General features: G+C 37.6%; 1 protein-coding gene across 12 annotated transcripts in view; it reads right to left on the bottom strand.

Annotated features, from left to right (window-relative positions):
* LOC308524245 (ligand-dependent nuclear receptor corepressor-like protein) overlaps positions 1-26,264 on the bottom strand; it is a gene marked incomplete at both ends in the record, with an annotated part of 150,258 nt that overhangs the window by 49,283 nt on the left and 74,711 nt on the right. Inside the window, one exon of one of the 12 annotated variants that reach the window (XM_081098483.1) lies at positions 20,941-22,898. The exons of the other annotated variants lie outside the window; for them this stretch is intronic. Within the exon in view, the coding sequence (XP_080954609.1) occupies positions 21,082-22,898 (1,817 nt within the window). Of the gene's footprint in view, positions 1-20,940; positions 22,899-26,264 lie in introns of those variants that run through there. 12 annotated transcript variants of the gene reach the window in all.

The following is a 26,264-nucleotide window of genomic DNA, read 5'->3' as shown; positions in this document are numbered from 1 at the left end:
GCAGGCCGTAGTTTGCCCACGGCTGTCCTAACCTTTCAACTTATGAAAAAATAAATTAAAAACTAAACCCAAAGCAAGTATAAAGAAATAAAAAGTTAGAAAAGAAAAAATAGAGAATGGAAAAACAACAGAGATCAATGAAACCAAAACATGATTCTTTGAAAAGATTGAAAATTTATAAAACTTTAGACTACCAGAAAAAAAACTAGAGAAGATTTAAACTGTGAAAATCATGAATGAAGGAAAATATATCAACATTATCATTAAAGAAACACAAAAGATAATCAGAAAATACCATTAAAAATGTTACCTAATTAGATCTTCTAGATCAGCAGTTCTCAAAATGTGGGTCGCGACCCCTTTGGAGGTCGAAAGACCCTTTCACAGGGGTCACCTAAGATCATCGGAAAACACATATTTTCGATGGTCTTAGAAACCCAGACACCACTCCTCTATCCGTCTCCAGGTGGATCCGCACACATGCAGATATGCCCACATACGAATACCTGGCATGATGACATCATCGTGCCAACCCCATCACATACACCCCGTACAGATACAGGTGTATGTGACAGCGTTGGCACCATAATGTACTTATGCAGACAAGTCACACCTGTGTAGAGAGCAGCTACTGTGTAGAAAGCAGCTGCTGTGTTGAAAGTAGCAGTATTGGAGGTAAAATGACACTTCATGAATTATAATTACTGAGTAAATGTAAATTCATGTACTGTAAAATCATCAACTACTGCAAAAAAAAAATATCTGTACCATGGGAACTTAATCTGGATGCTGATGGGTCTTTTTATATTCAGCTGTGGTTGATGTGAATACTGCACCCTTGTGATAGTAACAGGTATGAAAAACCAACAACACAAAGACTGGTAAATCATAGGAAACTTTAATGAACTGTATTGACTGAACTATGCCATGTATCATCTTTTGTATTATTAAAGCTATTGTTATATATTATTTTCATTAGCAAACCATCCCATGACAATGGATCGTGTAGAGAAGAACGTTAAGAAAAGAAAATATAGTGAGGATTTTTTACAGTATGGTTTTACCTCAATAATTACAGCAGGAATTGAGAAACCGCAATGTGTTATTTGCTGTGAAGCTCTATCAGCCGAATCTATGAAGCCGAACAAACTAAAACGCCATTTTGATAGCAAGCATCCGAGCTTTGCCAGCAAGGGTACCAACTATTTTAGAAGCAAAGCTGATGGACTCAAGAAAGCCAGACTTGACACTGGTGGCAAGTACCACAAACAAAACGTAGCAGCTGTTGAAGCTTCATATTTGGTGGCACTCAGAATCGCCAGAACTATGAAACCTCACACCATTGCTGAGGATTTACTGTTGCCAGCAGCCAAAGACATTGTTCGAGTTATGATCGGAGACGAATTTGTTACAGGATTGAGTGCAATTTCTTTATCTAGCAACACTGTCCGCAGAAGAATAGATGACATGTCTGCTGATATTCTTGATCAGGTAATCCAGGAAATTAAATCTGCTCCACTTCCAATATTTAGTATCCAGCTTGATGAATCTACAGACGTTGCAAACTGTTCACAGTTACTGGTTTACGTGAGGTATATTAATGATGGCAATTTTAAAGATGAGTTTCTTTTTTGCAAACCTCTTGAAACGACAACTACTCCACATGATGTATTTGACACAGTTGGTTCATTTCTAAAAGAGCGTAAGATCTCTTGGGAAAAGGTTTGTGGTGTTTGCACAGATGGTGCTCCAGCTATGCTAGGATGTCGATCTGGATTTCAACGTTTGGTACTGAATGAGTCACCAAAAGTCATCGGAACTCACTGCATGATTCATCAGCAAATATTAGCAATGAAGACGCTGCCACAAGAGTTACAAGAAGTAATGAAAAGTGTCATAAGTTGTGTCAATTTTGTAAAGGCGAGCACTTTAAACAATCGACTGTTTATGCAACTGTGCAACGAGTTGGATGCGCCGAACAATGCTCTGCTAGTTCACACTGAAGTGAGATGGTTGTTGAGAGGAAAAATTTTAAAACGTGTTTTTGAGCTTCGTAATGAACTCAAAACGTTTTTTAATCAGAAAGCAAGACCACAGTTCGAAGCACTTTTCAGCAATAAAAGTGAACTGCAGAAAATAGCTTACTTGGTTGACATCTTTGCCATCTTGAATGAGTTAAATTTATCACTGCAAGGACCAAATGCAACATGCCTCGATTTGTCTGAAAAGATCCGATCACTCCAAATGAAACTTCAGCTTTGGCAAAAAAAATTGGATGAAAATAAAATTTACATGTTGCCTACCTTATCTGCTTTTTTTGAGGAACATGACATTGAACCAGACAAAAGGATTACGATGATAATTTCTGTGAAAGAACACTTGCACATACTTGCAGACGAAATTTCATCATACTTGCCAAATCTACCTGACACCCCATTTGCACTTGCCAGAAGCCCATTCACAGTCAAAGTTGAAGATGTTCCTGAGACAGCACAAGGGGAGTTCATTGAACTTATTAACAACGATGCAGCGAGAACTGATTTCTCTACAATGCCAGTTACAAAATTCTGGATCAAGTGTTTGCAGTCATATCCTGTTCTGTCTGAGACTGTGTTGCGCCTTCTTCTTCCATTTCCAACAACATATCTTTGTGAAACAGGGTTTTCCAATTTGTTGGTTATCAAGTCTAAATACAGAAGTAGACTTGTTATGGAAGATGATCTTCGTTGTGCTCTTGCAAAGACTGCCCCGAGAATTTCTGATCTGGTGAGAAAGCAAACTCAACCTTCGCGCTGACGTTGGCTTTTTACGCATACTGTCACATAATGTAGCAATGTAGTTTACTGTTGTTATATTAAGACTGTTACCCATGCTACACCATGCTTCAAGACAAAATTTCATTTATTTGTAATTAGAAATAAATATTTCACAATATATAATTACATATTGTTTTTGTGATTAATCACTATGCTTTACTGATGTTCAATTTGTAACAATGAAAATACATCCTGCATATCAGATATTTACATTACGATTCATATCAGTAGCAAAATTACAGTTATGAAGTAGCAACGAAAATAATTTTATGGTTGGGGGTCACCACAACATGAGGAACTGTATTAAAGGGTCGCGGCATTAGGAAGGTTGAGAACCACTGTTCTAGATGAAATGGAAAAATTCCTAGAAAGACAAAACTACCAAACGGATTCAAGAAGTAATATAAAATGTAGCCCGGCTGGCATTGCTTATTGGTTGAATGTTGACCTATGAAACAGGAGGTCATGGTTCATTTTCTGGTCAGGGTACATGTCTGGGTTGCAGGCTCAATCCCCAGTAGGGGGTGTGCAGGAGGCAGCTGATGAATGATTCTCTCTCATCATTGATGTTTCTTTCTCCACCCTGCGCGGTCCCCACCAGGCCCCCCGTAACAACAGCTTGAATCAATAACCAAAAACTTGCCACAAAGAAAGCCCAGTGACAGACAGATTAACTGGTGTACTGTATACTGTTACAGTTAGACACTTAATGAAGAATTAACACCGATCCTTCAACAACTCTAAGAAACACTTCCCAACTCATTCTATGAGTCCAATAAGTAGCCTGATATTAAAAACAGAGAAAACAACAACAACAAAAACCTGCATGAAAAGAAAACTACCTAACCAAATAAGAAAATTATCCATTATGAATAGATACAAAAATCCTAAACAAAATACTATCAAACAGAATCCAGCAACCTAAAGAATACAAGGTCAGTTCACAGATAAAAACCAGTCAGTGTCCTGTTTTTGAAAACTTCCTTATTTTGGGGCATACAAAAAATATCCTATATCCACTTTCTACTCTTCCTGTCCCTGGTGTAGTTAGAATCTACCAATATTTCAAATATTCAACTTTTCCTTCATGTGGTAGGGATTGTTATTTAGGCATAAGTGTGGTCATTACTATTTTATTGTCACTGCTTATAGAATCTCTGGCAGGCAAAGCTTATAAATGCCACACACAATATTTCCCGTGTTCTGTATTATCAATATGATAATACATCTTCCACAAAAATCAACTCAAAATAGGTAATATACCTAAATGTAAAGCACAACTATAAAGCCACTAGAAGATAACACAGGAGAAAATGTTGGTGACCTTGGGTTTGACAATGACTTTTTAGAAAAAAAAACATAATGCATAAAAATATTAAGACAATATTAAAATTTAAGAATTTCTGGTCTGTGAAAGGCTGTTAAGAGAATGAAAATGCAAGCCACAGACTGACAGAAAATATTTGCATAATCTGATAAAGGGGTCTTATGTCCAAAATACACGAAGAACTCTTAAAACCAACAATGAGAAAATGAATAACCCAATGCAAATGGGTTATAAATGTGCAAAAGATCTGAACAAGCAACTCACCCAAAGAGATATGCAGGTAGCAAATAAGCATATGAAAAGGTGCTCAATATCATATGTCAAAAAGGAATTGAAAATTAAAATAATAATGAGATACCACTTAGAATGGCTGAAATCTAAAACATTGGCAACAACAAATTCTGACAAGGATGGGGAGCAATAATAGTTCTCTTTCATTGCTGGTGGGAATGCAAATGGTACAGCCACAGTGGAAGATAATATGGCAGTTTCTTTTTTTTTTTTAATATATTTTTATTGATTTCAGAGAGGAGAGGGATAGAAAGATAGAAACATCAACGATGAGAAAGAATCATTGATTGGCTGCCCCCTACTGGGGATTGAGCCTGCAACCCAGGCATGTGCCCTTGACTGGAATCGAACCTGGGACCCTTCAGACCACAGGCTGACGCTCTATCCACTGAGCCAAACCAGCTAGGGCAATATGGCAGTTTCTTACAAAGTTCAACAGTCTTATCATAGGATCCAGGAATTGTACCCTTAAGGTATTTATGAAAATGAATTGAAAATATAGCTACACATAAAGTAGTAAATATTTATAATTGCTAAAATTAGAAACAACCAAAATGTCCTTTAATAGGTGAGTGGATAAACAAACTCTGGTATATGCATAGCATGGAATATTATTCAGTAATTAAAAGAAATGAACTATCAAGCCACACCAAGGGGGAAAAAAAGGAACCTAAAAAAGGTTACATACTGTAGCATACCAACTGCATAACATTTTGGAAAAAAGCAAAACCATGGAGACAGTAATATCAGTGTTTGACATAGGTTGGGGGCAAGGGGTAGAGGGACAAATAGGTGGAGTAGAGGGAATTTTTAAGGCAGTGAAACTATTGTGTATGACACTGTAATGGTAGATACATGAAACTGTACATCTGGCAAACCTCACACAACTAACTGTACAAGACACAGAGTGAACCTAAGGTAAAGTATAAGCTCCATTTAATAACAATGTATCAATAGTAATTAATCAACTGTAAGAAATGTAGGGGGAAGGAGGGAGCTCGAATATGGTGATGGGAGAAGATTTGACTTTGGGTGGTGGGCACACAGTATAATATACAGATCTTGTAACATAGAAACCCACACCTGAAACCTCTATGTTCATGTTAACCAATGTCACCCCAATAAATTTATTTTTTAAAAAAGAAATGCAACACACTAACGAAAGACTGTTAATAACAGGGAACACTGAGGGGGGAGGAGATGAATTTTCCACACTTTCTGCTCTTTTTTTCTGTAAACCTAAAAATGCTCTAAAAAATAACCTCTATTAATCTAAAAAACAAAACAAAAAACTGGATTAAGTGAAAAATTCATCTGACTTCATATACTTTTCTTCCTTTAAAAACTATTCAGTAGATGGCACCAGAGAACCTTTAGAATAAGAAACTACAAGATGGCATTGTACTATTCATAAAGACTAGTTTTGATGTTGATACATGCTTTGAGACTGTATTTAATCATTAATAAATATAATTGCCATTCTTGAAAAAAAAAGATGTGTTACAGACAACTAAATTTAGATGCAACTTATATAATTCCAGAAGATGGTAAATAATTATGGGACTCTAGGAAAGCAGATCTGAAGAATGATGTTGCAAGAGTGATTCTACATTGAGTAAATAAAAAAGGTGCAATGTTAAGCTATTTAAAAACCAAATCCTAACTCACATTTTGACAACTACATAACACATCCATCTGACACTTCTTGACTACTAGTGAGCAAGTATCTCATTAGTAAATTGTCTTTCTCCACAGGCTAAAAGCATTTACTAACTGTGTCATCAGGGCATTTAAAAATTCTTTTCATCCTCAAGCTAGGACAGAAAAAGTATTCTTTTTCTAAAAAGCAGAGGGTAAAAACATACCTACCAAGCAACCACTGCTTATCCACCCACGAACTTTTAGACTGACAAACCAAATATGCAGTTTTATATAGAACAAATGAGGTAGCCCTGACTTATCTGTAATAATAAAAGCATAATATGCTAATTTGACTGGATGTCCTTCTGGACGAAGTCAGGCTACGAGGGAAGCCCTGGTCCCGGGTGCCAGAGGGAAGCTGGTGCCGGCAGCCGGGGGAAGGAAGGCCTACTCTTGCATGAATTTCGTGCATCAGGCCTCTAGTAAAAAATAATCTCTTCCCCCATATTCTTACTATTATACAGGTATCCAGGTTTTCTGTACTTTATCCATTAACTGCCGGGAGCTGGTCCATGCTTGCTGTTTCAAGGGACCTGGCATATATGGCATACTGTTCTTAATATGTTTGCTCACCTTCTAGGCACTATGTGTTTTAACCAAGGTCTCTGAGAAAGGTTGTTTCCCCAGGTAGGGATTTTCCCCTGAAGTTAGGGAGGGAATAAAACCTCTTAACTAAGTGCCAGGTGGGTAATTAATCACTTTAACTACGAAAAAATCATGCTTAAGCTACATAATCTTTACTCCCTGGAATGGAGATAAGAAACGCCCTAACCTTTGAAATAGAGATTGATAGGATTGGAATCAACTGGTATAAATACAGATGTAAGAAGACAGAGAGAGAGATGGAACCTAGGCACAGAACCTACACAGAACGTTCTCTAGAGACAGAAGAACTTCGCTGGAGAGAACATGGCAAAAGATCCTGGACAGAAACTGGCCTCAGAACCTAGAGACAGAACCTAGCGAGAGAACATGGCAAAAGATCCTGGACTGAACCTGACTACAGAAATTGGCAAGAGAACCTGACTAGAACCTGGTGACTGAACCTGGCTGGAGAACCTGGACAGAACCTGGTTGGAGAACCTAGCGAGGGAACATGGCTACAGAACCTGGCTGGAGAACCTGGAGAACCTAGCAAGAGAACATGGACACAGAACCTGGCTGGAGATCCTAACCAGAACTTCGCTGGAGATCCAGACCAGAACTTGGCTGGAGATCCTGGCTAGAGATCCTGGCTAGGCTGCTGATCAACTGAACGCTGCCTCCGTGTCGTTCCTTCTTCGCCGACTCCGTCCACACCTTTGGGGACCCCTGGACCCGCTGGGGTTGGACCCCGGCAATTAACAAAGATCAAACACTATAAACTGCCACTTCAGTGGGGATAGGAGAGAAAAGGTGGAAGAAAGAAGGGAATCAAAGAAGTATTTTGGGGAAAAAGTAAAATGTATTTTTACTTTTCCAAATTTAGACTTCAATTCTCACAAAACCAATTATCTAGGATAGTAATATAAACAAGTACATTAACCTTTGATTACCATTATAGACTTCTGTATACTCCTGAATTACTATTTAACATTTATTTCCAAGAAAAAAATACTATTCAGAGTTCCAAACAAATTAGTACATTTTTGGAACATAGTTTAACGGTTGTTGTGGAACAACAGAAATGGAAAATACAGCAGGAATACTCTTGGCCCCCAAATTAAGAGGTATAGCTAAGCCATATAAAAAGGAGGTTCTTCCCCCCCCCCCCAAATATATTTTTATTGATTTCAGACAGGAAGGGAGAGGGAGAGATAGAAACATCAATGATGAGAGAGAATCATTGATTGGCTGCCTCCCACATGTCCCCTACTGGGGATCAAGCCCGCAAGCCAGGCATGTGCCCTTGACCAGAATCGAACCCTGGAGTACAAAGGCCGATGCTCTATTCACTGAGCCAACCCGGCTAGGGCAAAAGGAGGTTCTTAAGTCATGATATTAATTATCAATTTATTTATTGAAAAGCCTACCTACATATTTCTCAAATAAAAAGAACTAAAGAATGATAAAGTGAAACAAATCTGGTCTAGTTTTATATCTAGCATAAAAACAGCCAGGGTCATTTGGCCTGGGTCTCACATTTAAAAACTTGCCACATATTTAGAATAAGATTATATATATTTTATGCAGGATTGAGAAAAGGCTATAACCTTACAACTTCAAATTTACAGCCATCTACTGGACTACCTGGATAAATCTAATAATGATCTCGTGAAGACAATTTTATTTCATTTTGTAAATGTGTTTAAAGTTAATTTGTTACAGAAAACATTTAAAATATACATCAGTTTAAAGCCCATCTTAAAAAAATAAACTTGGAAGATTCTCAACTTTTCAGAGATCCCCTTTTTATTTTCTTAGGTGTTAGCTTAGTTTCACCCACGTGTCTAGTTTCTTTAGCTACCACATGGAGGATATTGAAACTTTATTTTCAACGTCACAAAGCACTTCAACAAGATTAAAGCACTATTCAACAAAAATACAAAATACAAAACATTACTAATGCTCTGATAAAGTCTGTGCATATTAAATTTACAAAAATCACATACATATCAATAATTGAAGGCAAACACCCCACTAAAAATGAGTCAATAATCTCTCTATTTAAAAGCCTAAGTGACCTTTACGACCGGTCGACCGGTCACTATGATGATGCACTGACCACCAGGGGGCAGATGCTCAATGCAGGAGCTTGCCCCTGGTGGTTAGTGTGTTCCCACAGTCAACTTCCTGTGGCTGACCAACCTCCCGCAGTTCCTCCCCCAGGTCGCTGGCCCTGATCTGCCCCCATAGCCCTGATTGCCAGCCAGGCCAAGGGGCCCCACTGGTACATGAATTCATGCACTGGACTTCTAGTATTCTAATAACTATGTATGGTGTCAGATGGGTATGAGATTTATAAAGATGATCACATAGCAAGTTATATAATGTCTCATCATTGGGGTGTACATCATAAACTAATATATTGCATGTCAACTGTAAGTGAAAAATAATAAATGATTTAAAAATGGGCAAATGACTTGAACAGATTCTTTAAAAAAACATAGAAATCACCTATAAGAATGTGAAAAAGCGCTCAATATATGTTATCAGGGAAATGCAATTTAAAGCAAAATGAGATAGCATTTCAACCATAATAGAATTAGCTAGTAACAAAAATTGTTAACAGTAGTTGCTGACAGGGATCTGGAGCAACTAGAACTCTCATGCATTTCTAATGAGTCTAGGCAGTTTCTAATATATTTTAACTATACATTGACACTATGTCCTATGAATTTTCCTAAAAATAAAGAAACAGTTGTCCAAAAGAGTATCATAATGTTCATAGCAGCCTTATTAATACTCTCTGGTGACTTATTAATAACCCTTGGTGACTGATTAATAACCCCTTTCAGATCAAAAGTGATTCTTGCACATTAATCCTCTGTGAGTGGAAAGGTGTCAATGGCACTGATTAATAAGGAACACAGGAGGAAAAGAATATGTTTAAAAGTAAAACAGGTTTAGCTTAGATTCACTGAGCTTATTTAAAATTCCTCCCCCAACATATATATGGAGATGTCTAGAAAATAGCATGGAGCTTGGAGAGAGGTTAAATGTTAAAGCCAAAAGAGGGAATGAGATAGGAGGGGGGAGTGGATAATGCATATATGTACATAAATATACACATATATGTGTATATAAATTCTAAGGACACAGTCCTGAAGGTATGACATTCTGGGGACAGCTTGAAGACCAAATAGTAAAGGAGGTGGATAGGATTCTTACCCCTTTTTGTGAAAAGGGTCCTTTGGTAGTGTGGAGGAAACTATGGGCTCCCCAGAGTCATGTTTTCAATACTCAAATATATAGGATTAGGAAAAAAACCCAAGCATAGTAAATATAATTGTAAAAAGATATTTTTAATTGAGATACAGGGATATGTGCTTTTTTCTTAATGAATTAAAATAGAAAATCTGGTAGAGTATAAGTTTACTATGTACCATAATTTCAAAGCAGTGAGAATATAAGTAATAAGATATCATATGACATGGAAATATCTGCTATTTATTGCTAGACCAGGTATTACTAATGTTACTACTGCTTGTTGTCAAAATTTATATTTGAAGAAAATGTTAAATTTCATCTGAGGGTTAATGAAAGTAAAGGTATAATTTTTCCCCCATTTAATTTCATGGACCTAAGAAAAGCCTACCCATGAATGTGTTGGGAAGTATCCTAGGTTAGAACCCCTGAGCTAGGAAGTAAAATTAAAGAGAAAGAAAAACTTGACAAAACAGTATCTTGGAAATTATAGCAGCAAAGTGGAATGCTATTTTTAAACTGCCATGATAAAATACCATACCCACTGTTTCATTTCTTACAATTGTTAAGTAGAATGAGAAGTCAGACAGAGAACAACACGTTAAGCAAGTTCCTGAATATTTTCAGAAAAATAAATCACAACTATATTTAGACTAATTTATAAAAATGTATCCCCATTAGGAATCACCACCATAGACTGCCAATACAATGATCATTCTATGTACCAGACATTCTACTCCCAACCTGCTTCATCCAGCTTCTACTTTTTATACAATCTACTTTTATATTCTGCCATGAAAGCCAGGGTCAGAACAGATGAATAATAATGGCCCATGTCTTTCAGCTGGCCTAACTGCTACCCTAGGGATAGGAAACAATCTAACAGGATACTGAACAAACAGGAGGGGTGAACCATTTTCCTCTTACAGGGATGCAGTCAGGCAAGTTACTCTAGGTACACTACGTCTATGCTCGTATTTCTCTATATGATTGTGTTATATAAAAATCTGACTAGAAATTATTTGGAATGCTAAGACATTTCGCATGACAGCCTTTTTTCTGCCTCCTCAGTGGCTATGACACTTGCTATTAAGTAGGATCAATCTCTGACCCAACAAAGTAGTTGTTTAGATAAAGCCTTTCTTATACCACAGCCATCTTTAATAGAGCATAGAAGTACCAGTCCAGAGGATATTGTGGGGAATGATGGCTGGCAGAGGCACAAGTGTTTGCAGAACACACCCACTTGTAGAACATACCCACTGTAACCAATGTGGCACTCAGAGAGATACCAACATCTCCAGACAAGCATTTAGATCTGCTAAAGCTGGGGCATTCCTGGGAATAATCGAAAAACAAAATAAAAGTGTTAAAAGGAGACTCCCTAACAAAGAAATCTAATACAATAGAGTAAAACCCAAATAATGTTAAAAAATTTATTCTAAACAAGTCTGATAAAAACTACCATGGACTACTATAGGATTTAAATGTACTCTTCTCTGGGCATGACAAAACATTTAGAATCTCTAATTGCTACAGTAATGGGCACAAAGATAAACTGAGGAATGAGGCTTAATACTCAACTGACCAGGTGAGAGAAACAAAGAGAACACAGAACCATAGAATCTCTGCCTTTATAACATTTTAGGATTGTGGGGGTTTTTTTTGGGGGGGGGAGGGGCTGATGGTTAGGGAGATAGAACCACATTATCATAAGAATTCATACAATTATTATACTAAAAGGAAACCCTTGCTGCACCCGTTATACTTCCATGTTTCTTTTCTTATAGCCTATGAGGTTTTAATAAAAACCATGACCTACCACAGCTTAATGTAACTATTTATCTATATGGTTTTCCTTAAAAAAAATGTATGAACATATTCTCTTTTAGTCCAAAATCATTTTGCCCCTCCTCACCCTTCATGCTTCCCATGTTTTTTGTCTCTGTAAAGCTATGACCAACCACTGTATTAGTCAACTCTCCTGTGACTACAACTTTTCCTATTAGACCTTTAGCAATTAAATATTCTTTGTAAGTCAGCTCACCGATTCTGGACTCTGAAGAATCAGTTTCTAAAATCTTCAGAGTAGTTCTTCAAATTTTGTTGAACATTCATCTCATCAATTAACAAAATTGATAATGTACCTTAAAATATGTATATTCTATATAAATTACATAGACATTCTTATTATGAACCACATATTTCAAGGCACAGCATATACTTGGACAAGGTTTGTCACTGACAAAACCTTAAACCCTACTTTTCAGACTTAATTCAGTAACTACAAAGTAGAATATGTATATCCATGTTACCTTGGCCATGTAAATTACAATATATCACAACACTCAGAACACAAACCAAAGAATGAGCCCATTAGAAATATGTCACTAAGCTGGTGTTTCATTTACATTATATTAATCTTCACAGTGATATATCACTCAGTAACCTGATCAACATAACAGCTATTTAATTAAAAAAGCAACAACTAGCAACACATTTAGTTTTGACTCTGTAGCCCATATTCTTTTTTCCACCAGAAACTACTACAGAACATGGTATATCTATCAATGATTAAAACACTAAAACCTAACTAATATCTTGTTTTAATAAAACTATTTTTTAGTGGGTAACTATAGACAACAGAGTATAATGCCTCTTCTCTATACGAGAAAACTAAGTCACAAAAAGGGTAAGCAGTTTGTCAGAATCACATATCTAACATATGGTGGGGCATAATTTGAGTCAACATTTGTTCAATGGTAGAGCTTATGCTTTGCCCGTTCTACAGAGAATATAAACATTTTATAAGACTTCACTCAAAACACTTTAAGGAGGAAAAGACACACACATAAAAATGTAAGTTCATATGGAGAAAGGCATGGTTGCTACTTAGTACTAACAAATGAATGAACTCTAATCAATAAATAAACTTTATAAAACTATCTGTACAGGATGTGGATATAATGTACAATTAGCCAATAGCAAATAGTAAAATGTAGCTGACAGTTCATAATTATATGTAAACTAAAAATAGTGAGATGATAATTTATAAAACTAATTTATCACATTTCACACCCTCTGCTAGAGTCCTGGACTCCTTATATCTCAGTAAGTGACATTCAAAATTCATCAGCCACTCGGGTTCCAAAATAACACAGAGAATAGGTAATTCTTTAAAACAACTTTAACTATATCACCTATATATATAGCGAGCCAGGGGCTGTCACATCTGAAACAACGGAATGTACGACTGAACAGGCTGAGTGGGGTGACAAGGCCGGCAGGGGGGTTAGTGAGGGAAACCAAACAACTGAGCAGCAGGCTGTGTGGGGCGACCAGGCTGGAAGGGGGGTTAGTGAGGGACGATCAAATGACTGAACAGCAGGCTGCGTGGGGCAACCAGGCTGGCGGGGGGGGGGGGGGGGGCAGTGAGGGGCGACCAGGCCGACAGAGGGGGCAGTGAGGGGTGACCACGCCAGCAGGGGGGCTAGCTGAGGGTGACCAGGCCGGCAGGGGGGCTGTGAGAGGCGACCAAGCCAACAGGGGGGAGGCAGTTGGGGGTAGCCAGGCCAGCAGGGGAGCAGTTGGGAGCAACCAGGCTGGCAGGGGAGGCAGTTAGGGGCAATCTGGTCAGCAGGCAGAGGTGGTTAGGAGTGATCAGGCTGGCAGGGGGGGCCAGTTAGGGGTGATCAGGCAGGCAGGTGAGCAGTTAAGAACCAGCGGTCCTGGATTGTGAGAGGGATGTCAGACTGCCTGGGGATCGGGCCTAAACTGGCAGTCGGACATCCCCCAAGGGGTCCTGGATTGGAGAGGGTGCAGGTTGGGCTGAGGGGACTCCCCCCACTGCCCATGCACGAATTTTGTGCACCGGGCCTCTAGTATTAAATAAAACAAAAAGGAAAGCATATGTGTTAGAGCATATTTAACAAACTATTTGTATAAAAATTGCATTTTTAAAAATGATCTTTTTTGTGAAAACAGGACTCAAAATTACAAGACAAAACCTTTTATAAAAGAGTTGAGATGTGGTTGGTTTATAACTCAGGTGCTTTTTGTTTTGTTTTTACACTGTAGTTTATCATCCATAAAACTAAAATATATGAAAAAAAATTATCTGGGAAAAAAATAGGTGACCAGAAACATCTCTCCATCTCCCTTTTTATTTTATTACACATGAAGACTTCAATCCTTGACCATTAAAAGTTTTCTTTTCTTCCTTAAAAGCCTTAATCCTGAGATCCTAATATTACCCAATTTAATGTTAGGCTCTCTTAAATTTGCAGGCAGACTACAATCAGGTTTAAAGTTTTATAGTTGAATACTAAGAAGAAACATTTTTAAGAATTCTAAATTAGACTTGTAGGGGATGGGTGGAGGTGGAAGAGAGCATAGAGATAAATAGTGATGAAAAACATAAAAAATAGAGTTGCACATGCATTATTTACAAGGGCAATGAAAATTTTGTGTATTTATGCTTTATAATGTACAATTAGCCAATAGCAAATAGTAAACTAGTAAATCTTTGGAAAAAAGTAGGCAAAAGAATTGTCTGAAGCCATCTAACAACCCGGTCTTTTAGGTACATTCACAACAGTTAACACTTTTTAAAGTATACAAACTAATAAATGTTGTGGTTTAATTTAAAAAATTTAAAATACCATGAACTTGAAAACCTGATGCAGAATTTAAAAAGAAAAAACATCAGAGAAAATCTACTCGAAGGCATGTAGATTTTCCAAGAAGTTTTAAAAACACCAAAGCCTTATTTTCACACATCTAACAAACACAAAATCTGTGGCAGAAGAACTGAATGAATGTGTAAACACCAGTTCTCATAAAAATAAAAAGTTTTTAAAAAAATCTTTATTGTTGAAAGTATTACTTATGTCCCACTCCCCACCCATCCCTACACTAACCCCTTCTAGCCTACTCCTGCCCCCTGCCTTCACCACACTTATTGGCTGTGTCCATGGGTTATGCATAGACATATACAAGTTCTTTGACTTCTTCCCAGCCCCCCACTCCAGTCTTCCTTCTGAGATTCCGCAATCTGTTCCATGCTTCTATGTCTCTGGATCTACTCTGTTCATCAGTTTATTTTGTGCATTAGATTCCACATGACTGATATCATGTGATACTTGTCTTTCTCTGACTGGCTTATTCCACTTAGCATAATACTCTCCAGGTTCCTCCATGCTGTCTCAAAGGATAAGAGATCCTTCTTTTTTACTGCAGAATAGTATTCCATGGTGTAAATGTTGCACAGCTTTTATTTTATCCACTCATTTACTAATGGGCACTTGGGCTATTTCCAGATCTTAGCTATTGTAAATTGCACTGCTATGAACATAAGGGTGCATATATTCTTTCTGACTGGTGTTTCGGGTTTCTCAGGATACATTCCTAGAAGTGGGATCACTGGATCAAATGGAAATTTCATATTTAATTTTATTGAGGAAACTCCATACTGTTTTCCATAGTGGCTATATCAGTCTGTATTTTCACCAGCAGTGTACTAGGGTTCCCTTTTCTCCACATCCTTGCCAGCACTTGTCATTTGTTGATTTGTGCATGATAGCCATTCTGACAGGTGTGAGGTGATACCTCATTGTCATTTTAATTTGCATCTCTCTGATTAGTTACTTTGAGCATTTTTTCATGTCCCTTGGCCATCTGTATATCCACTTTGGGGAAGTGTCAAATATTTAGGTCCTTTAACCCATCTTAAAACATTATTTCATAAAACAAAATTTTAGGACACCTGAATATATTGCAACTGAGAAGGTGAAAGCTTACCAGGAAACTGGTTTTGCATCAATTTTTTTTCTCTCTTTATTGTTGAAAGGATTATAGACGTCTCATTATTTCCCCTATTGACTTCCTCTCCGCCCTGCTTCTCACCCCCAGGCCTTCACCACACTATTGTCTGTGTCCACGGGTTATGCGTATGTGCATATAAGTCTCTTATTAATCTTTTCCTACCCCTGCCCACCACTGCCCCCTTTCCTCTGAGATTTGCCAGTCTGTTTCATGCTTCCATTTTCTCTGGCCTCCCTTTCATATGGCCATTACCACACTGTCTGTCTGTGGGTTATGCATAATTAAAAAATTTTAAATGTCTTAAAAAATTTTTTTTACTACATGCTACTGGCAATCATTAATTATCTCACATTTTTCATTATTTATTGCATTATAGTATATGTTCCTTGGTCAAATTATATTTAACCAATATTTCTTTGTATGTAAAGAAACAGACAAATAATCCCTTACCTGCTTTAAAATTTTATAATTTTAGATTGGTCTTAAAAGGAAAATAAATAACGTATAAAACTGAGGAATAAGAGTGGCAATCATCTACCACATGCCTGATCTAAAATTTTTTAAAACTGGTATTTTTAATTCTTAAAACTTATTTCCCCTAGGATTTCTGTAGTTTGCTATCTTAATTTTTTTTAAATATATATTTGCTTAAATGTATCTCACTACTCTTTATAAAATTTCAATCACCACCTCTTTTCTGGCAGTCCCCAGGCTCCTCTTCCCATTTGTTTCCACAGCATTTACATAAAGGGTGGGGCAAAAGTAGGTTTACCTTTGTTCATATGGAAAATGATATAATAAATAATAAGAATAAAGTATGTTTTGCATACTCACAAATGTAAACCTACTTCTGCCTCACCCTGTATTCATACATATCGAGCAAGAGTGTGAGAGGTGTGTGTACATGTATATAACACAAATATAATTTCCTTGTTTACTGTCTGCCTCCCCTCACTAGAACATAAAGGCCCACGAGGACAGGGATGTTTTTTACCTTTTGTTCCTGGAACAGTTCCTGGCATGTAGATCCATTAGAGGATCTTTGTAGAATGAATGAACTTCTCTAATCATGAACCAAAAATAGGTTTCATAAAGCCCAACACACTAGTGTTGATTTGGGACAGTCATACTCAGGGAAAGAAAAAGAGGGCTACAAAAGTATCTTTTATGAATACAGAGGTTTTAGTTCAGCAATAAAATAAAGGGAAAATTAAGAGAAAAGACTGAGGACGTAGGGGATTTTGCTGATCAAAGACCACAAATTCCAGAAGACACAAAAAGAATTTGGGTGCTTGTAAAGGGTAGATGACTGGGTCAAATTAAAGAATAAAAAAGTCAAAAGAGGTAAGAATCTAGGTGATGATGAATGACCTGGTAGTTGGCTTTTAACTCCTGCTATGGATGGTGTTGCAGGTAGAAAGGTGATTTTCCCAAAAATGCAAAAATCTTAAATTCAGTTCTAATTATAGGTGTGTTCTTACAATTTCATTCATGTCCTCAAAGTAATGTAGTTCATAATGGTATGTAAATTATTTTATGGCACTAACATACAGTTTCCTGAGAGTTCCAAAAAGGCAAGAAGTATAAGAAATTCAATATATGACCACAACTGTATCATAAAGGCACATTAAACACTTAGGACCTAAATGAATCAGGTCAAATTTACAGTTACTCAAAGATGCCTGCATTTAGAGAAAAGTAATCTAAAAAATTAATACTCCTGTTTCTAAGAAGTGAAATGCTATATCATCAGTCATAAGGGGATGGTGAGCAGTATTAATATCTATTACATTGCTATAGTATAAAGCTTAAAGTTTAAGAGTTTAGCAGGCAAAGGGTCTGTGTTCAAAAAAGGCCTGGAAAACTTTATATAAAGCCTGGCTATCAATTAATTTAAGGGGGAAGGGTGGATTAAAGCAGCTTTCAACTAAATGCATCAAATACATCAAGAAAGTCTTTTAAAAATATGTATATATTTTATTTTTTACAGAGAGAAAGGGAGAGGGATAGAGAGTCAGAAACATCAATGAGAGAGAAACACTGATCAACTGCCTCCTGCACAACCCCCACTGGGGATGTGCCCGCAACCAAGGTACATGCCCTTGACCAGAATCGAACCTGGGACCTTAAAGTCTGCAGGCTGACGCTCTAGCTACTGAGCCAAACCAGTTAGGGCTCAAGAAAGCCTTTGGAAATAGAAGGCCAGGCCCGGCCAGCATGGGTCGGTGGTTGAACATCGAACCAGGCAGTCACCTTTGATTACTGGTCAGGGCAATTCCTGGTATAGGGTGTGTGGCCGCCAGCTGATCAATGATTCTCTCTCGCATCATTGTTATTTTTGTCCATCTCCTTCTCCCTTCCTCTCTCTGAAATCAATAAAAACATAATTGGAAAAAATAGTACCTATATATATAAAAGGCTAAGTGACTGACCGTACGTCCGGCTGGCCGACTGACTGGTACATATGACGCGCACTGGCGACTTAAATATAAACATTGACTTGCGCATGCGCAGTATATATAAAGCTCTCGCTGGCACCAATCACACGCGTGTATTTCGATCTGTCAGTGATATTAAATTATTTCTTCTAATTAATTTCCTTTCAATGTGCATGAATCTGTGCACTGGGTCACTAGTCTATCTATCTATATATGTATATAAAAGGCTAATATGCTAAGTGTCCCTCCCTCTGTCCGACTGGTCGCTATGATGTGCACTGACCACCAGGGGCCAGATGCTCAATGCAGGAGCTGCCGTGACATGCACAGAGAAATGGCACTGCGGACCTGGCACCCACAAAGTAACACTCAGCTTCCCCCAAGTGGGACACAGGCCCTGCCACCACCCAGGAGCAACAGCCCATCAAATCACAGCCAAGGCTGCCAAGACCCCATGGTGCAAAATGCAGCCCACAGCCCAGCCCAGCCCCGAAAAGGTTGCTGTGGGCACCGGGTAATGATGTCACATAGCAATGCCCAGGTTCCTCTCCCTAGTGACAACTAGCCTCCTTGCAGTTTCTTCAGAACAGGAACACAACTTGCTTTATAGCCAGGTGCAAACATTTCACACTTTAACCAAATGTCTGTGAAGCATTTTCTGTGCCCCATCTCATTTGACCCTCACAGAAGTCCTGGAGTAGGTAGATAGGAGACTCGGTGGAATCCTAATTTTCATTAGCCGGAAAACAGAGATTTAGAAAGCTTAGAAACTTGACCCGACTGAAAAGAAGAAATGGTGGACCTTGAAAATGACTTCAGGTTTTCTCACTGCAGAATATAGTCAAACACTGCTGCAGTTAAATGTTTTACCGTTTGTTCTCCCTGTGTGATCTACAATAATAATCTGCTTCATGTTGATATTTACTGCTGTGTTGCTGACAATTACTAAAAGAGAAGTTGGGGTGCTTCACTGGGCTGGAAAAAGTTTAGCTAAACCAGAAAGCATGTCTAATTAAGCAAGTTTATTCTATATCTATAAAAAGTTGACTCGTGCATGCATGATACACATAAAGCTTTCACTGGCACCAATCACATGCATGTATTTCCATCTGTCATTGTCGATCGTGAATTTGGTTTACACTTCTAATATAGAGAAAGGGCGAATAGCGATATTAAAATATTTCTTCTAATTAATTTCCTTTCAATGTGCACGAATTTGTGCACCAGGCCACTAGTTAAGAAAATAAAAGGCCAGAATAGTAGTTACATGAATGCTAAATATGTTGGGGGTAAAAGATAAAGCAGGAAAAACATTGTTATTTTGATTAAGGATGGTTTCATTTTATTACATATTTAGCAGTACGATGCATTCAGCTACTATGTGCATACTGTGTATCCAATGTAGTCAAATCAAGTAGCCTTCAAATCAAGAGGAGACATCTTCCTGAATAATAAACCAGTGACTTACACTGCTTCAGTCGATCAGAGAATGTGAAGTTAAAAGTCAAAATAATTTAGTGCACAGCTCTTGGGGATGGCGTTAGAAAAGGCCTATCTATACGCTTATGTTTATCACATTTCAAAACAAATAAGATGACTGATATTTAAACTATACACAGTAATTAAGTACAAAGTAGAGAAAGGTAAACTATATATACATGCTAAGTAATTTTCTTCTTTAAACAGAACAAATAAAACTGCTGAGTATGTAAATAAACTGGAAAATATATAGACAGTTTATCTTAGTATTCATCCATCCAGCCATCCATCCATCCATCCATCCATTTATTCATTTATTCATTCAAGAAATAGTTAATGAAATCCAGAATTGTGACAAGTACTGTTCTAGATACTAAGGATTCTGCAATTAACAAAGGAAAGTCCCTGCTATCAAGACACTTTCACTCTACTCTAGCATTCTAGATAATTTTAGGATTAACTTCTAGAAGAAAATTCAATTCTGAATAATTTCTAAAGTAAAGAAGAAGTACAACTAGTTAAGTTCACCTCTGTACTAAAATTTCCCTTTCCCTGATTCTATTTATCAACCTGTAAGATTATTTTTGAATAGCTTCTAATTACAAGGGATCATCCAAACAGTATGTAGCTTAAATAAGTTTCCTCAGTTCTATTTCTAAACACTGTAAGGTAGTGATTTTCAACACGTGTACTGCAAGAATTTTTAAAACATGTAATACCTGACTACTCAGCAGCATTGACCTCTTTTCTCTTAGATTATAAAAAACAGTAATAATAAAATGACAACAGCCAGCACAATAGCTGTCTGGTGTGAATGAAACAAAATTACACCTATTTTTTTGTCAGAGTGAAAAAAATATACTATATATGTATATATATATATATACACATATATAGTATATACATATATATGTATGTGTGTGTGTGTGTGTGTGTGTGTGTGTGTGTATATATATATATGCCATGAGATGAAAAAGGTTGAAAATCATTACTATAAGGCAGTGGTTCTCAACCTTCCTAATGCCGCGACCCTTTAATACAGTTCCTCATGTTGTGGTGACCCCCAACCATAAAATTATTTTCGTTGCTACTTCATAACTGTAATTTTGCTACTGATATGAATCGTAATGTAAATATCTGATATGCAGGATGTATTTTCATTGTTACAAATTGAACATCAGTAAAGCAAAGTGATTAATCACAAAAACAATATGTAATTATATATTGTGAAATATTTATTTCTAATTACAAATAAATGAAATTTTGTCTTGAAGCATGGTGTAGCATGGGTAACAGTCTTAATATAACAACAGTAAACTACATTGCTACATTATGTGACAGTATGCGTAAAAAGCCAACGTCAGCGCGAAGGTTGAGTTTGCTTTCTCACCAGATCAGAAATTCTCGGGGCAGTCTTTGCAAGAGCACAACGAAGATCATCTTCCATAACAAGTCTACTTCTGTATTTAGACTTGATAACCAACAAACTGGAAAACCCTGTTTCACAAAGATATGTTGTTGGAAATGGAAGAAGAAGGCGCAACACAGTCTCAGACAGAACAGGATATGACTGCAAACACTTGATCCAGAATTTTGTAACTGGCATTGTAGAGAAATCAGTTCTCGCTGCATCGTTGTTAATAAGTTCAATGAACTCCCCTTGTGCTGTCTCAGGAACATCTTCAACTTTGACTGTGAATGGGCTTCTGGCAAGTGCAAATGGGGTGTCAGGTAGATTTGGCAAGTATGATGAAATTTCGTCTGCAAGTATGTGCAAGTGTTCTTTCACAGAAATTATCATCGTAATCCTTTTGTCTGGTTCAATGTCATGTTCCTCAAAAAAAGCAGATAAGGTAGGCAACATGTAAATTTTATTTTCATCCAATTTTTTTTGCCAAAGCTGAAGTTTCATTTGGAATGATCGGATCTTTTCAGACAAATCGAGGCATGTTGCATTTGGTCCTTGCAGTGATAAATTTAACTCATTCAAGATGGCAAAGATGTCAACCAAGTAAGCTATTTTCTGCAGTTCACTTTTATTGCTGAAAAGTGCTTCGAACTGTGGTCTTGCTTTCTGATTAAAAAACGTTTTGAGTTCATTACGAAGCTCAAAAACACGTTTTAAAATTTTTCCTCTCGACAACCATCTCACTTCAGTGTGAACTAGCAGAGCATTGTTCGGCGCATCCAACTCGTTGCACAGTTGCATAAACAGTCGATTGTTTAAAGTGCTCGCCTTTACAAAATTGACACAACTTATGACACTTTTCATTACTTCTTGTAACTCTTGTGGCAGCGTCTTCATTGCTAATATTTGCTGATGAATCATACAGTGAGTTCCGATGACTTTTGGTGACTCATTCAGTACCAAACGTTGAAATCCAGATCGACATCCTAGCATAGCTGGAGCACCATCTGTGCAAACACCACAAACCTTTTCCCAAGAGATCTTACGCTCTTTTAGAAATGAACCAACTGTGTCAAATACATCATGTGGAGTAGTTGTCGTTTCAAGAGGTTTGCAAAAAAGAAACTCATCTTTAAAATTGCCATCATTAATATACCTCACGTAAACCAGTAACTGTGAACAGTTTGCAACGTCTGTAGATTCATCAAGCTGGATACTAAATATTGGAAGTGGAGCAGATTTAATTTCCTGGATTACCTGATCAAGAATATCAGCAGACATGTCATCTATTCTTCTGCGGACAGTGTTGCTAGATAAAGAAATTGCACTCAATCCTGTAACAAATTCGTCTCCGATCATAACTCGAACAATGTCTTTGGCTGCTGGCAACAGTAAATCCTCAGCAATGGTGTGAGGTTTCATAGTTCTGGCGATTCTGAGTGCCACCAAATATGAAGCTTCAACAGCTGCTACGTTTTGTTTGTGGTACATGCCACCAGTGTCAAGTCTGGCTTTCTTGAGTCCATCAGCTTTGCTTCTAAAATAGTTGGTACCCTTGCTGGCAAAGCTCGGATGCTTGCTATCAAAATGGCGTTTTAGTTTGTTCGGCTTCATAGATTCGGCTGATAGAGCTTCACAGCAAATAACACATTGCGGTTTCTCAATTCCTGCTGTAATTATTGAGGTAAAACCATACTGTAAAAAATCCTCACTATATTTTCTTTTCTTAACGTTCTTCTCTACACGATCCATTGTCATGGGATGGTTTGCTAATGAAAATAATATATAACAATAGCTTTAATAATACAAAAGATGATACATGGCATAGTTCAGTCAATACAGTTCATTAAAGTTTCCTATGATTTACCAGTCTTTGTGTTGTTGGTTTTTCATACCTGTTACTATCACAAGGGGGCAGTATTCACATCAACCACAGCTGAATATAAAAAGACCCATCAGCATCCAGATTAAGTTCCCATGGTACAGATATTTTTTTTTTTTGCAGTAGTTGATGATTTTACAGTACATGAATTTACATTTACTCAGTAATTATAATTCATGAAGTGTCATTTTACCTCCAATACTGCTGCTTTCAACACAGTAGCTACTTTTAACAGAGTAGCTGCTTTCTACACAGTAGCTACTCTCTACACGTGTGACTGGTCCGCATAAGTACATTATGGCGCCACCCCTGTCACATACACCTGTATTTGTATGGGGTGTATGTGATGTGGTGAGCGAGATGATGTCATCACGCCGGGTACTAGTATGTGGGAGTATCTGCATGTGGGCGGACCCGCCTGGAGATGGATAGAGGAGCGGTGTCTCGGTTGTTAAGACCATCGAAAATATGTGTTTTCCGATGGTCTTAGGTGACCCCTGTGAAAGGGTCGTTCGACCTCCAAAGGGGTTGCGACACACAGGTTGAGAACCGCTGCTATAAAGGCATTAATCGCTAAACCTATTCAGTCCACATAAAGGTAAAATGGAAACCCATGAGAAATATAGAATATTTCTCATAGGTCCCCTCTAGCCTAGCTAATTAAAAGAATTCTAGTCCTAGGCTGCTAAGTAGCAGAGAATAGGGTTTCTCTACTTAATGCTTAAAAGGATCTAGATGCTCCTCACACAGGACATCTTATACCTTTTAAAATTTATTCTTGAGGACTCACATGTTCATTACACAGAACTGAAAGACACTTAACTTCTGTGTAGTTTATTGTCTCTACCTGTTAGATAACTGTACCTACCTCTTAACATTGTTTAACTAAATGAGATAAGGAAAAAAAGGGCTTAGTGCTCAATCATAATTGATGACATTCATTATCACCATCCCCAAAACCACTGTTAGAAAAGATAATATGTAAGCTACAATAAGGATATTAACAGATTTCTTACGTTTAGGCAAGATGATCAACATGCATATGTCACTCAAAATAGTAACAGTTTTAAAGTGTCAGTAACACTAATGTTACTAATACCCAGTAACTAAATGTTCAAGTTTGGGAAATTTTCAGGAATCCAATACAAACTTACCCAGTAAGATGTGCTATTAACATATTATTTGCTACTCCAAAGACTCAGAAGTACTTACTGTCTTTTAAACACATTTTTTGGCCTTTTATTTCAAAGTAGAGTTAATAGAACTAACTAAACAAATGAAAATGTTGAGACTATTTACAAGATATTACTATTCTAGCCTATTCCTACTCAGAACATATTGGAAATCTCTAAAATGATTTTATTCAAAGAAAATTAAAAAACAAACAATTGCCTGGCTCGTGTGACTCAGTGGTTGAGCATCAATCCATAAACCAGGAGATCATGGTTTGATTCCCAATCAGGGCACATTTCCTGTGCTATGGGCTCAATCCCCACTAGGGGGCATGTAGGAGGCAGCTGATCAATGCTTCTCTCTCATCTTTGATATTTCTATCTCTCTCCCTCTTCCTCCCTATCTCTGAAATGAATACTACTAAAAACATATTTTAAAAAACCCCACACACAACAAAAACAACAAAAACCCAAGTAGAAAAATTGTTATGTTTAATTAAATCTGAAAAATTATGAACTAAAAGTAAAAAAATTAACAAATATAAGACCAAAAGTAAAGCAAAAATACTAATAAGAATCTTTCATTTAAAAACTCTGTGATCCTTCAAAAACCTTGAAAAAAGCCAAAAATCCCTAATTGGAGTGGTCACTAAATATCCATGAATACTTACCCACTAGATCCAGATGCTTGAATCCACCAAAACAGTCACAAGTTTTTACTGATTACTATAATAGGGCAGTGGAGCACAAGTTAACTCCATACTACCCCAAATTAAAGGTTATTATTACTGATAACTCCAGCGACCATTACAAATTACTCAAAGGAAAAGGAGATTGAATAATGAGTTCCAAGGTGAAACTTACTGTGTGCATGTGTGTAAATGTGTACATTTCCTCTAGTTCTCTTAGTGATATAAATCTGATAATATAATTCTTCTTGTAAGTGTAAATATATTGGCAGAATAAAATTTTTAAAACTAATGCTATAAAATTCCTAAAGAAAACATGTAAACTATTTTTCATATTGGTTCAGATAGAAATTTGAGAAAAGAATTTGTTGTTTAACACATTGTTTGCGGGGTAGTTTTATCGCACGCTAACAGGTGGCGTCGGCCATTTTTGCTAATTTTTTGCGCAAATGGCAACATTCAGTAAAATTATGATAACTTTAGTTTATGTATTTATACGTTACCTGCATTCTACCGCTAGTCTATAAAAAAATGTATTAATACGTGTCCCGCGCTCTACTACCAGTCAACGTAAAACGTATAAGTAAAACGTATAAATACGTTTCCCGCATACAATGTGTTAAAGACTGCCTATTTCTCAACACAGTATGTCAGTAACACAAGAAAAGATTTTCAGTCCCCTGCACTAAATATATATATATATATATATATATATATATATATATATATGTATATGTATATGTATATGTATATATGTATGTATATATATGTATACTAGAGGTCCAGTGCACAAAAATTTGCGCACTCGGCAGGGAGGGGTGGTCCCTCAGCCCAGCCTGTGCCCTCTCGCAGTCTGGGACCCCTCAGGGGATGCTGGCTTTGGCCCGCTACCCGGGTGATTGGGCCTAAGATGGCAATCAGACATCCCTCTGGCAGCTGGGCAGCCCTTGGGTGATGTCCACTTGCCAGCAGGGAGCATGCCTAAGCTGCAGTCAGACATCCTTAGCGATGCTGAGGAGGTGGGAGAGGCTCCCACCACCATCGCTGTACTGGCAGCCATCAGCCTGGCTTGTGGCTGAGCAGAGCTCCTCCCATGTGAGAGCGCCCTGACCACCAGGAGGCATCTCCTGCATTGAGCGTCTGCCCCCTGGTGGTCAGTATGTGTCATAGTGACCAGTCATTCCCAGTCATTCTGCTGTTAGGGTCAGTTTGCATATTACCCTTTTACTATATAGGATAGAGGCCTGGTGCACGGGTGGGGGCAGGCTGGTTTGCCCTGAAGGGTGTCCCGGATCAGGGTGGAGGTCCCACTTGGGTGCCTGGCCAGCCTGGGTGAGGGGATGATGGCTGTTTGCAGCTGGTCACACCCTCTTCAGGGTGGGGGTCCCCACT

This window comes from Myotis nattereri, assembly GCF_964212035.1.
Source record: "Myotis nattereri genome assembly, chromosome: 1".
NCBI lineage: Eukaryota > Metazoa > Chordata > Mammalia > Chiroptera > Vespertilionidae > Myotis > Myotis nattereri.
The sequence above is the reverse complement of the archived record's forward strand: the minus strand, read 5'-3'. Positions and strand labels throughout refer to the sequence as shown.